This window comes from Apodemus sylvaticus, chromosome 10 (genome assembly GCF_947179515.1).
Source record: "Apodemus sylvaticus chromosome 10, mApoSyl1.1, whole genome shotgun sequence".
NCBI classification, from domain to species: Eukaryota; Metazoa; Chordata; class Mammalia; order Rodentia; family Muridae; genus Apodemus; species Apodemus sylvaticus.
The window spans coordinates 15,504,710-15,518,539 of NC_067481.1; the positions used below are offsets into that span (position 1 = coordinate 15,504,710).

At 48.5% G+C, this 13,830-nt stretch overlaps 1 protein-coding gene across 1 annotated transcript in view; it reads left to right on the forward strand.

Annotated features, from left to right (window-relative positions):
- The first annotated feature begins 1,910 nt into the window (after positions 1–1,910).
- Positions 1,911–13,830, forward strand: part of Pitpnc1 (phosphatidylinositol transfer protein cytoplasmic 1) — a 258,738-nt gene continuing 246,818 nt past the window's right edge. The window contains exon 1 of the mRNA XM_052197031.1: positions 1,911–2,945. Within this exon, the coding sequence (XP_052052991.1) occupies positions 2,898–2,945 (48 nt within the window). The 5' untranslated portion in view covers positions 1,911–2,897. The remainder of the gene's footprint in view (positions 2,946–13,830) is intronic.

Here is a 13,830-nt window from a genome sequence, read left to right on the forward strand (position 1 = left end):
CTTGGCTTTAAAATGATGTCATGAGGCCACGGACAGCAAGGAGAATTCTCCAAGAAGGCAGCGGGATGAGCAGAAGGATCAAAGCTGAAAAGCGAAGGTCTTCTGAGGCTATCAGGGTTAAGAAATACTAGTGGGAAATACTAAAGCGAGAGCCTGGAGCCTCCTGTTTTCACCGAAAGGCTTTCAAGGTGCTAGGGTTAGAGCTGCGCATGCGCACCATTAGTGAGGCCAGGCACCCGTGAAGCAGAGTGGAAAGGAAAAGACAAACTACTGGGGGAAGTCGCCTTGTACCAAGAGGTGGAAGAAAAGCACAGTCAGCCAGTAGTGTCCGTGGGTTCCCCGTCAGTGGATTCACCGTCCCACGGGTCAGACCATAATCAGAAAACACTACTGTACTCAAGGCACGCAGATGTTCCCCCTGTCTGTCCTTATTCTCTGAACAATGCAATATAACAACTATTCACATAGCATGCACATTGCATTAGATAGTATTAGCAGTCTAGAGATAATTGAAAATACACAGTAGGATGCCACTGGTAGGGCGATTAAGTGCCACCGCGCTGAGAGGAAAAACGGGAAAAAAAAATCAGCTTGGGTTCTTTTTGTCTCAATTCAACACTACCAGGCCGAATTAAAATGATCTACCTTGAGGGAAGGTGGTAGTGCACAACTTTCATTCCAGCATTTGGGAGGCAGAGGCAGGCAGATTTCTGAGCTTGAGGCCAGCCTGGTCTAGAGTGAGTTCCAGGATAGCCAGGGCTACACAGAGAAACCCTGTCTCTAAAAACCAAAAAAAGAAGAAAAAAAAAAAGCAAACAAAATTCTCAAAGAATTTGGTTTAGCTTTAATTAGCAGCTGTAAATATTTCTGAGCCAAGTTTGGGAAGCATTAATCTAGAAAATAGTTTTCTTTCTTTTTTAACCAGATCCTTTTTTAAGCTAGATCCAGGGTATCGTTTTCCTAGTAGGCTGGATCATGTTCCCTGAGCTCTTAAACTTGGGTAGGTCATCTGGGTAGCTTTAGTCAGAGCCCACCCCCATTATGTTCCTTAGTGACTTATTGAGCATAATTTTAACAAACTATATTATTCGAGGCCTGCATAGTCGACATTGCCCAATGCAAACTCTATGGGTGGGTGTGGGTCTCCAGCGCTCACAAGCACACACACATACAAACATATGTGTGTATCTATGCATCTATATCCGAGAGCCAGTGATGCTTACAGATTGACCTCCTATATGCAGTGGATTCATTTTTTTTTCTCCATTTTTAGGAAAACAAGCTTAAAAAAAAAAAACCAAATGCCAGACAAATGAAAACCAGACTTCAGCAGTTACATGCTGCTTCCTGAGGAACTGAAGAATGCGCTTCTTGTGGTTAAAATGGGAGATCTGTTTAGTATGGATGAAATACCAACACCCCAGGCATTTTTATTGACATTTCACTGTGACTTTTTGAACTTAGGAGTGCTGACACGAAAACCTATTCTTTATGCTCTGCGAAGCCTGCAGTAGGATTGCAGAGCCAGGGAGAAAGAGGTAACAGGCAATCTCTCTCTCTCTCTCTCTCTCTCTCTCTCTCTCTCTCTCTCTGTGTGTGTGTGTGTGTGTGTGTGTGTACTTAGTTTTCACCAACACTGCTGCAGGATTCCGTCTTGAGAACATGTTAGAAAACATACCCTAAAAGCACCACTCCTCTTGCTCCGGCCTTGCTTATTCATCTCTGTGAGCATTTGTAAACACGCCCCCAGCCTCAAAGTCAAGGGGCACTAGTGCACTTTGGAAATAGTTTCCAAAGCGACTAAGTAGAGAGCCCTATGGCACCCAGGTTACATTTGAAAACAGATCCCAACGTTTTAAGAGTCCAAGATAGCCCCTCTTTGCGATTCTCCTCGGCGTTAGCTGCTCTAGGTTCTGGGACAGCCCTGGCGTCTGGCAGCGGACTAGGAGAGACATGCTGTTTTGTTTAAATCCTCCACATTCTTTGCCATTTCCCCATTGGCCGGATGGGGCTACCCTCCCCGCCGCGGCCGCTGCTGATGTCAGCCTCGCTGCTCTCGCTCCTCCCGCACCCACCTCCCTGCCCCAGGCACACTGCAGCTCGGCGCGGACTCTCCAGTCGCGGCGAGGTGGCTGCAAACTCACGGGCACGCACGGCGCTCGCTGAGCCGAGGGACTCGGGGGAGGGGACGCGCGCAAGGCACTGGCAGCCAACCGCCGAGGTTGAAGACACCCGGGGCCCAGAGCAGGGTAGAACCCTGGCGGCTGCGGCTTCCCTTTTCTCTCTCAGCTGAGCTCCGGAGAGACTCGGGGACTGGCCCTAAAAAGAGCCAGGAAATCTTGTTTACCGCCCGGGGAGAGGAGCCCATCGAGCCTTTGTTTGGAAAGTCAGCATCGCCTGCTCCCGCGGCAATGTGTTCCTGGTGACATTAACCCAGGGTAGACGAGTAGGAGAAAAGGGGGCTCGCCAGGTTCAGCTCTGCTTTCGGAGGAGGATCCAGACGCGACTTTTGTGCGTTTGTCTGAATTTGTGAAAATCCCTTTTCTCCCTCCTTTTGCTTCTCTTGCCCGCCGCCGGGCATGTCCTGATCTGGTGGCCGCGCCTACCAGCCCGGGGCTGCTGATCCGAGCTATCTCCCGCGGGTCTCCCTCCCTCAGTGCCTGACTTTGCAATACCGAGAGGGCTGATCTCTGCGAGGAAGGAGGCGGAGGAGTCACAGACACCGGGACCCGAAGCTTGACATGCTCCGGGGCGGACCGGAGGCAGTTAGGAGCTGAGCGCACCACCGGGGTTGCTTCGCTCGCCGGTTCCCAGCGTCTTTGCTCTCTTCTGGGCTTCAGCCTTGCTCATCTGTTGGGACGCCCCCTTCTTTCCTGGGATCCGCGGCCGGCAGGAACATGCTGCTGAAGGAGTACCGAATCTGCATGCCGCTCACCGTGGACGAGGTAGGCACCGCGCCCGGCCTCGCCCGCTCCGGGTCCCCAGCCGCCACCACTCGGCCGGCGGGTCCACTGCGTGCGGCGGGGAAACCCTGGCGCCCAAACCTGGAGGCTGGAGGGGGAGGAGGCAGAGGATTCGCTGTTCCCACTCGTCACCCCGGCAGAGGAAAGGCGGCGTGGGGGTGGGGCGGGGGAGTCCAGGTGAGCTCTTCGGGGACATCTAGAATCAGATTACTGGGGACCACAATGCGTCTCAGGGAGCTGTTGCGCCCCCTCCCTACAATTAAGCAAATGCTCGGAATACAACAAGAGCCTAAGCATGCTCTGCAGCCAGAGTATCGGGGTACCTTGCCATGGTGGTAGCCACTGTCCCCATGTCCCCTTTACAAGGTGGGCTTGCAGGGACAAATTCCGCGCGGGTGGCATTTGCAGACCAGAGTCCCGCCTGGGGGCACGTCGGAGGCCTGGAGAGGGTCCGTTTAGAACCCGACTTCTCCTTGTCGCCTCCGGTCTAGGCGCTGGCTCCTGCCCAGCCCTAGCATCCAGGCTCCCTCCGGGACCTAGCTTGTCCTTTGCTGACCGCCTAGCTCGGAAACTTTCTGCGTGTCTCGTTCCTTCCGCGGCGGGGAGCGTGGTCTTAGGAAGAGCCCCAGTGGTGGGGGCCTGCGGCGCGGCCACCGGAGGGCGCTCCAGGCCGTCGGGCCCGGCCCTCCTGGTTCTTGAGTTTCGGGGGCTTCAGGGTGAGGGGCTCCCTGCTCAAGGGCTCGGCCTCCACGCGCAGGTCAGCTTGCATTTTTCCGATTCCTCCTCCGCCCCCCGTCCCGCCCCCCTCCCCCTAACAGCGAGCTCCGCCATTGAGGAAACAGTGACTCAGTGAGGGTCACTCCGGCCCGGGCTTCCTTTTCGTTCCCCTTTCTCCCCACCTCTTTGGATATTTCATAAGTGCTTTGCGTCTGTCCAGGGACACACAGCCAGGACATGAAGCCAATCAAGCCAATTTGGAGAAAGACTCCTGTGGTTTGGTATGGCAACAAATGAAATCAGCGATCCACGACGTATTTGTATTTAAAACCGGTGCATTTAATCTATCAGACATGTGATCTACTCACAACTCTGTGAAAGGGGCCTTGTGCTTTTGTGTTACTGGGACTATGGCTGGCTCCCCGCCCCTCTTCCCCCCTGGGAGGGGTGGCAGTTTTCCTTAGGCTTCTGGCGCCAGGGTTAAGGTGAGACCCAAGGAGGATCCTAGGCAAGATCAAAGTAGCCTGAAGTTTACAAAACACTAGACACTTGATGCTGGCTGCCAAGGACTGACAAGGATAGCTTAGCCATGTCCCCCCCCCCCCCCCCCACCACTCTCCCTACCCCCAGCCTTATCAAGGAGATTTGGAGTTTGCATGCTTTTCTGGGGTGGCAGCATTTTGAGCTGTGTCTTAAACGGTAGTTAGGTGCCTCTTAACCTTATCAATGGAGAGGCAGCATACAGCTTTGTGGAGAATGAGGAAAAGCAAATGAATGGGATTGGACATGCACGCACCCCTCTCCCTGGGGCTGGTGCTTTGTGGACATGCTGTCTTCCCACCTCTGGGACTGCTGAGCAGGACCAGGGCAACCCCGAAGTGTCCGGGTGCTTCCACTCCATTTCCTGCTTTGACTGGCGATTCGCGGGACTGTGCAGTCCTGGGGCGCTGGTGGCACTCAGTTTAATTCTGAGTCAGGTTCTCTCTGTGTAGCCCTGCCTGTCCTAGAACTCACTATCTAGACCGGACTGGCTTTGAACTCACAGATCAGTCTGCTGGGGTCAAGTGTATATCACCTGGCTCAGCCTTTCTTTCTTGCTAACATCTTGTTGTCCTGGTCGGTTTTCTTCTGGTACTTTCTTAAGCACCGGGCAGAGCATTTTCCCCACATTTATTTGTTTAAGTATTCAGTGTAGTAATTACATTTGAGTGGTTAGGGTGGATGGCTTTTCCTTTCTTTTCTCTTTTTCTTTTCTTTCTCTTCCCCCTTCCTTGTCCCTCCCTCTTTTTCTTTCTCTTTTTTCCTCTTTCTTTTTCTTTCTTTCTCTCTTTTTCTCTCTTTCTCTCTTTCTCTCTCTTCCTTCCTTCCTTCCTTCCTTCCTTCCTTCCTTCCTTTCTTTCTTTCTTTCTTTCTCTTTCTCTCTCTTTCTCTCTCTTTCTCTCTCTCTCTTTCTTTCTTTCTTTGTTTCTTTGTTTCTTTCTTTCTTTCTTTCTTTCTTTCTTTCTTTCTTTCTTTCTTTCTTTCTTTCTTTCTTTCTTTCTTTCTTTCTCTGTAGAATTGACTGGCCTTAAACTCAAGAGATCCACCTGATTCTGCTGCCTCTCACGTGCTGGGACTAAAGGCGTGCACTGCCACACCTGTCTAAGAAAGGTCTAGAATGACCTTTCTTAATTGGCCAAGGAAGCCAGACCCTACTTATAGGGATAATTATAAATTCCTTAATATGAAACCTGTTTAGACCAAAGTAAGTACGATTCAGTTTCTCTGAAGTCATATTCTGATTTTTATCTTATATTGTTATTTTGTTTTATTCTCTTTGTGGTTCTGGGGGTTGGACATGGCCTTGAACAGGAGAGGCCTCTGAACTACATCCCCAGCCTGAGGTCTTAGTGTGAAATTGTTCTCTGTTTTGTCTGAGATGCAAAGCCAGCAGTTTAGGTAGGAGGTCTCAGACAGGAAAAAAATTTTAAATTAGCCAAATCAGTTAGTTGATGGGTGAGGAAGGGCGACCTGGCTGACTAGACGCCAGACTCTTAAGTCTGAACTGTAGCCCACCCCCCAGCCTCTCCCATCCCATGGTGGCACCCCGCTCACCGGCCCTAACCCTCAATGCTGAGGAGCAGCTTAAGTGTTTGGCTGCAGAAGATGATTACTGCAAATCAAATAGTCTTTGGTAGCTCAACTTTCGCTTCAGGTTCTGGGTCTCATTGGACTTGATGGAACCTGTGGGGCCTTCTGGCGCTTGCTCCTGACTAACTTTGGATGTTAATTAGTAGCACTCACTGGGTTTTGCCAAAGAAGCAAATGAGTTTCGGAGAGTCAGTGTCTGGTCTCTGTCCCTTTTCCTTCTCCCTTGACCCCACATGGCCTCTGGCCTCTGGAGATCCATGTAATGGCTGCTTCACTGCTAAATGCTAGTAATCCCAGCACTTGGGAGGTGGAGCCTGGAGAAATTTTGGAAACTTTAAGGTCATCCCTCAGCTATAAAATAAGTTTGAAGTCAGCCATGAAACTTTTTCTTTGCCCCCTACCCCGCAGTAAAACAAGGTTAAATGCCGCGTCCCAGGCTGCACAACTCGTTAATAGCCTGTTGGTAATGCCTTTCTTTGTTTTTCCCTGAGCTCTGCAGTTGTTTAATCCAGGAAGAGGAAAATCATTTCTTGAAAACAGATACAGTCAGCACTGTCATCGAAATAAAAAAGCCAGGGGCCTTTGAATTGTTACAGATAGTATTGACTTCTACTCTCTCTCTCCAGTCTTATTTTAACACATAAAATGTTCCCCAGTTCCAGGAAAGAGAACAGCTCCGCCAGACAGAGAAAATAAAACCAAGCTTTTGTCTAGAGCAGGGTGTTAATGGTATGCTTGTATGTGCTTCAGTGGAAGAAAACTTGCAGAGCAAGATTGAAGCCCTGAGATTGTCCCCAGCACCATACACACACACACACACACACACACACACACCCTCCCTGAGGTGGGGGATTGAGATAAGGAGTTTAAAAAGTAACATTCTAGGCAGTGGTGGTCCACACCTTTAATCCCAGCCTTGGGAGGCAGAGGCAGGCAGATTTCTGAGTTCAAAGCCAGCCTAGTCTACAGAGTGAGTTCCTGGACAGCCAGGGCTACACAGAAACCCTGGCTCGAAAAACAAACAAACAAACAAACAAAAAAGTAACATTCTTAGATCACTTTTTGTTGTTGTTGTTGAGATGAGGCCTTACACTGGTCTGGAACCATTTACCCAGTCAGCTAGGCTGGCTGGTGAGCCCCAGAGATCTGCCTGTTTCTTCCTCCTCTGTGCTGTGGAGTCACAATACTTCCACCTCCTCTTCTTCCTCCTCCTTCTGCTCTTCCTCTTCCTCCTCCTCTTCCACCTCCTCCTCCTCTGTTTTCTCCCCACAAGGTTTAACCCATCACCACATTGCTGGCAGAAGTCTCTCAGGCCTTTATGGTCAAACAAAATTACATGTATTTGTGTGTGTGTGTGTGTGTGTGTGTGTGTTTGCCATGGATGTGGAGGTCCAGATAACCTATAGGAGAAGGGTCTCTCCTTATCCCAGGTAGGTCCTGAGGATAGAGCTCAGGTCACCCGGCTTGGTGGCCAAAGTACCTTCTGGATGAGACATTCCTTAGCCCTTCATGGATTAACTTTCATTAAAAACAACGACAAGCTAACAGAACAAATAGGAAACTCCACTGGTGTTGAATACAGTCATCTTTGAGTTAAGCGAAAGTCTGTTGGGCAGTTGTTAAGTGGTGGGGGAGGGGGTAGACCTCTGGATTCTAGAATTTTAGACTTGGAAGAGCTATTTATTAGTAATGTCTGGAGTCTTGATGTCTTGTTTTCTAGAGGGCTCCGGGCTTGTAGAGGGAGCATTCTTTTGCTTGCCCAATAGCTAGCTTGAGTCTGGGCTGGAACAGGGCTTCTCATTTCTGAGTGAACCCTGTTTTGTGGGTGCCATGAGGGCTACAGTTTCTCTCTCTGTCCATCCTGTTGGTAGCAGATGTTATTATCCCTAAGCCTCGCATAGGTATATAGCATGTATACTGGGTCTTCCCTTGTTGAAGGTAGCTTGGACACTCAGACCTTGTATCAATCCAGGGGACAACTGAAGAATAGTACCTGTTAGAACCTACTGGAAGCGTGTGTAGGGTGAATGAGTGTTTGCTTAGTATTTATGAAGCCCAGGGATAAGTACCTAGCACCAAAAACAAACAAACAAACAAACAAACATTATTATCTGGGTGATGCCACATACCTATGCTAGGCAGGCTGAGACTGGGGAATTAAGAGTTCAAGGCCAGCCAGGTGGTAGTGGCACACCCGGATTTCTGAGTTCAAGGCCAGCCTGGTCTACAGAGTGAGTTCCAGGACAGCCAGGGCTACACAGAGAAACCCTGTCTGGAAAATAACCAAACTCCCCCCCCCCCAAAACAAAACAAAATAAAACAAAACACCCAAGGCCATGGAGTCGACAAATGGCTCATCAGTGAAGAACACTTGTTCTTGCAGAGGACTTGGGTTGGGCTCCCAGCATTCACATGGTTTCTCACAGCCATCCATGACTCCAGTTCCAGGGGCTCCAGCGCTTTCCTCTAACCTCTGAGGGCACCAGGCACACAGGCCTGCAAACCAGAAGCAAAACCCTCAGTTCACATAAAGAAATAGATAAAAGTTCAAAGCCATCTGGGGCTACTTCGTGAGACTCTGTCTAAATAAATAAAAGAATTAAACACACAAATAAAAAGGCAAGTGCTTCCCAGAGACTAAAGCCCATCTAAAAGAGAATGCAAGGTAGGAATTTTAGCTTTTATTTAAAAAACAAAACTATCTTGAAAAAAAAAAGAATTTGGACTGCCCTCACATTAATGTGTGTTCAGGTAAGGATTTATTTGCAGTCTTTCGGGATTTGCTGCACAATGAAGAAAAACAGAAACATCCACCTCCTCGTTAAGGACCGAAGAAAAAGGAAGAGTGACAGCCGTGGGACCCCGAATGTCATTGTGCGCTCTGCTCTGGTGGACAGCCAGCACTCTACCCAGGAGCCTCTGGCCCCAGGAGAGTTCCCCTGCTGATGTTTCCGAGAATCATGGGAGCTGGGTTGGCCACCCTGGAAGGATAGGAGTGGAGGGGTTGTTCTTCCTCTCTCTTCCTCCCTCTCCATTGGAAACTGTGACAGAGTGTTTCTGCAAGCACCTGCAGACCTTGAAGGAGAGAAGGTTTTGTTGTTGTTGTTTGGGTTGGTTTTTTTTTTTTTTTTGAGACAGGGTTTCTCTTTGTAGCCTTGACTGTCCTGGAACTTGCTACCTGGACTAGGCTACCCTTGAACTCACAGAGATCCATCTGCCTGTGCCTCCTGAGTGCTGAGATTAAACGTCTAGGGAAACATTTTAATAGCTGATTCTAGCATCGACTCTGTGTATTGTATAAAGCAGAACCCTTGACTATGAAGGCTAAAGACTCCTCAGTGGATGGAAAATATCTTAAATTTTTTGTTTTAAAAGAAAAAAAACCTTTTAAAATTTCTGTCTGTTCCTAGTTTGAGAGGAGCCGAGGCCAGGACCGTGGGTTTGTCCTCTCCCTGATCAAGTAGCTTCCTGTGCCAGGGTCACGTGCAGGCAGTAAGCATTGTTGACGAAGCCACCCCTCTCTCTAGCATGCAGGGAGTCTTGCTTCTGAGTGCTGTGGACTGTTACTGGGTAAGCGCAAGCTTTGTCCGCTAATGGACTAGACAAGGAACAGATGCAGGCCTGCTGGCTGGCGCTGGGAAGGTGACTTTGTGCGGGAAAGGACACTGCCCTTCCCCAGTCATTTAAGGGGACACCTGTCATGTGGAACAGATTCCCGGCCTGGAGAGGGTGGAAAAAAAAGCATACTCTTCTTAACAAAAGCTAGTTGGATGTGGTAGTGTAATTATTCACTTTCACAATGAATAGAAAGGTAGTAAGCTGGTAGTTGGAGATTGCTTTTGGGGTTTCAAACTCAAGGACTTGAGCATGCTAGACCAGATATTTTTTGTCCTCAGCTCTAAGGCTCTTAAAAGAAACAAAACTAGCCGGGCGGTGGTGGTGCACGCCTGTAATCCCAGCACTCTGGGAGGCAGAGGCAGAGGCAGGCGGCTTTCTGAGTTCGAGGCCAGCCTGGTCTAACGAGTGAGTTCCAGGACAGCCAGGACTAGACAGAGAAACTCTGTCTCAAAAAAAAAAAAAATCCAAAAAAAAAAAGAGAAAGGAACAAACCTAATTTTCATTGTATTTCTATAAATGTTTTCCTGCCTGAACCTACGAGCAACACATGAATGCATTGACCGTGGAGGCCAGAAGAGGGCGTCAGGTGTCCTAGGACGGGCGTTTCTTCTGGTTGTGAGCTGCCGAGTGAGTACTGGGAACCAAAGCTCTTGCCTGGCCAGAGCAGCTAGTGTTCTTCAGCTGAGCCTCTCTCCAGCCCCTTCAGTTAGATGAGGGAAGGAAGGCAAGGTTCCCCGACTGGCAGGCCTGGATGTCTTGTTTTCTGTTAGCTAGAGGTCTGGATCGGTTAGGCCATTCTGAGAACCTTTGAGAAGTGGTTAACAGCTCTGTCCCCGTCTTGGTAAAAAAAATGGGTGAGTTCTGGACCTCACCTAACTGACTAACCGAAGTCAGGGAGGCTGTGGTTGTGGCGCATTCCTTCCCAAGGGAGATGAAAAGGGAAACTTTACACTCCATCCCCAGGCCTCCCAGACTCCTCTTGGAAATTGGGAATTTTATGGGATTCCCAATGGAGATTTTTATTTATTTTTATTTTATTTTATTTTATTTTTTCCGAGACAGGGTTTCTCTGTGTAGCCCTGGCTGTCCTGGAACTCACTCTGTAGACCAGGCTGGCCTTGAACTGAGAAATCTGCCTGCCTCTGCCTCCCAAGTTCTGGGATTACAGGCGTGCACCACCACGCCTAGCCACAAGTGCTCTTAACTGCTGAGCCACCTGTGGGTGTTTGTTTGTGTGTGTGTGCCACCACGCCTGGCTGAGATTTTTATTTTATTTCGTTTTATTTTATCTTATTTTATTCCTCTTCCCTTAGGCAGAGGAAGCTGACTGTATCATTTATACTATGAGCTGCAAAGTTGGTCATCTGGAAAATAGAAAGTCCTTTCAAAAAAAAGGTTTTTTTGTAAAGATTTATTTATTTATTACATGTAGGTACATTGTAGCTGTCTTCAGACACCCCAGAAGAGGGAGGGTGTCAGATCTCATTATGAATGGTTGTGATCCACCATGTGGTTGCTGGGATTTGAACTTAGGACCTTCAGAAGAGCAGTCAGTGTTCTTAACCACTGAGCTATCTCTCCAGCCCCCCCTCCTCATTTTAAATTATGGAAAATGAACCTCTCACAAATTGGGGTTCAGCATGACCCAACTTCGGGGCTCACTTTTCTAAGTAGAGCTCTGTGGGCATGAACCTTGGGATGGGCCTGCAGCCAACCCTTTGGTTCCTGGTCAGCCCATCTAAGACAGTCCTCTCAGGCTGGGGACACGGTGGGGTAAGGAGAGTGTTTTCCTAGAGTGCAAAGTACTTTTATATTAAAAGAAGCTTGAGGCTGGAGAGATGGCTCAGGCCTGAGCACTTGCTACTCCTAAAGAAGGCCTGGGGTTCTGTTCCTAGCACCCACATGGGAGTGGAGGAGAGACACTACCATAGTAGATTCGATCCCACTTTTGGCCCCTGAGCATACACATGATACATACACTCACACACACAAATATCTATGAAGAAAAACAAAACAAACAACAACAAACAAACAGACCCTGACACCACCAGACAATATTTGAGACAGGATTGCCCTTTTTTGGCCCTGACTGGCCTAGAATCACTTTGTAGAGTAGGCTAGCTTCTAAGTCACAGATCTACCTCCCTCTGCCTCTCAAGTATTGGGATAAAAGCATGAGCCACTCCTCCCCGTGAAAAATAAATCTTCAAAGGTTAAAAAAAAATTAGCAGGGTGTAGTGGTGCATGTCCCAACAGTCACAGAGGCAGGCAGATAGATCTCCTTTAGTTTCAGGCCATCTGTGTCTACATAGTAAATTTCAGAGCAGCCAGAGTTACGTAGTGGGAACCTGTCTCAAACCGTGCCCCCCAAAAAAATTTCAAAAAGAACTATTAGAAATTCAATAGCTTAAGACACCTGGGTTGGGGCTGGAGAGATGGTTCAGCGGTTAAGAATACTGACTGCTCTTCCAGAGGTCCTGAGTTCAATTCCCAGCAACCACATGGTGGCTCATGACCATCTGTAATGGGATCAAATGCCCTCTTCTGGTGTGTCTGAAGACATTGGCAGTGTATTCGCATATATAAAATAAATTTGATAGGAGCATGCAAACACTAAATAAGAATCCTGGAAGACAGCTGGGAAAGGTTCTCAAATACATCTAAATAGAAAAATATGTTCAAATAAAAAAATTCATCTAAATACAAGTCAGGGTGTGGCTTGGCTGGTCCACTGCTCAGGGTCTTGGGAGGTTGAAACTCCAGGACATCTTGGCTCCATTCTTTCTGGAAGGCTCACGTGGTTGTGACAAAATAAAGTCCCTTGCAGTTGGAGAACTAAGGTCCCTACTTTCTGCATAGCTTTCCCTGGAGGCCACTTTCCATTTCCTCCCATGTCACCCATTTTACGACTTGGCAGTTGGTTCTTTCAAATCAGCGGAGAGTGTCTGCTGCAAGTTTTAATCTCTGACTTCTGGGACTCTTTGCCAAGAAACCCACTGCTTGATCCAGGCCCACCATATTCAAGGGCAGAGGATCATACAATACAGGGTGGGGCCATTCTGCCTAGCCTGGGGCCTGGGGCTTGATTGACAGACTCCATTGGAGGAGAGAAGGAACTATATATAAAATCAATTTAATTATGCAAAGTTGCAGGTTGGTATTTGGACCATAATAAAAATATTCATCTCACAGATACATCCTCGGCCTCCTGCTGGGTGCCCAGGGCTTGGGGACAGTGCTATGAGCTACAATGCTACAAGCCAGGCAGACACAATCACTGCCTTTCAGGAGCTCAGGGAACGGAGGACTCACTGTAGAAGTTCACTAATGTTTTGAAACCAGAACTGGGGATGTAGCTTGATAGCAGAGTCCTTGCTTTAACATGTACAGGATCCTGCGACAGGAACAGTGGAGGAACAGTTGGATTGCTGTGGAAAATACAAATCAGTAGAGCTTCCAAAACATGGCTCAAGAGATGGTCTCAGGGGGTGGCTCAGTGGGTAAAAACACTTGGTGCACAGGCATGAGGACCTGAATTTGAATCTCAAGCACACACATAGAAGCCAGACAGGCCAGTGGCTCACACCTTAAATCCCAGCACTCAGGAGGCAGAGACAGGTGGAACTCTGTAAGTTCAAGGCCAGCCTGGTCTACGGAGTGAGTGCCAGGGCTACACAGAGAAACTCTGTTTTGAATGAATGAATGATTAAATAAATAAAAGCTGGACGCATGACAAGTGTCTGGAGGCAGCCAGGAAGGAGGCTTTCTGGATGTAACTTGTTTAGCCTGTGCAGCAGAAATGCAATAGAAGCTCCCTGGCTCAAACTGAATGGAAGGTGGGGTCTGTCCTGGGGTGTCCTAAGATCTGAACACTAACGCTGGCATGGCTGGTGTATACCGGCATTCACACACTCATGCACACAATACAAACACACCGAGGGGGCGGGGAAGAGTTAAGGAGGTGCATAGAATTATCTGAGCACCAACTTCAGAGAACTCTACCAGCAGAAAGTGAATTTGGAACTTAGGAGCTCTATATAGCTCCTGTCCTCTGTGAAATGACTATATGTCTCAGGTCTGGACAGCTTTCCAGAGAAACCGTGTCCTCTTCTGACACAGTATGGGAAAAATGCATGTGCCAAATTTGGACCAAATGGCCGTGACTTAGGTCAGAACTAGGGAAGGAAACACATTTACTGCTGAGTCGTGGACCCAGGGCTGGACGCAGGGCTTCAGGATACTGCAGACCTTTGACCTTTTAGTTCACAAGGACCATCCCAGTCAGTCCCTCAAAGGGACGGGAGGCCCTTGTGAGGGGCGAAAGAAACTGCACTTGGATCCTTGGGACCTTCTTTGATATAGCTCCTTTGCCAAGACTCTCAGGCAGAGTGAGCCCAACCTT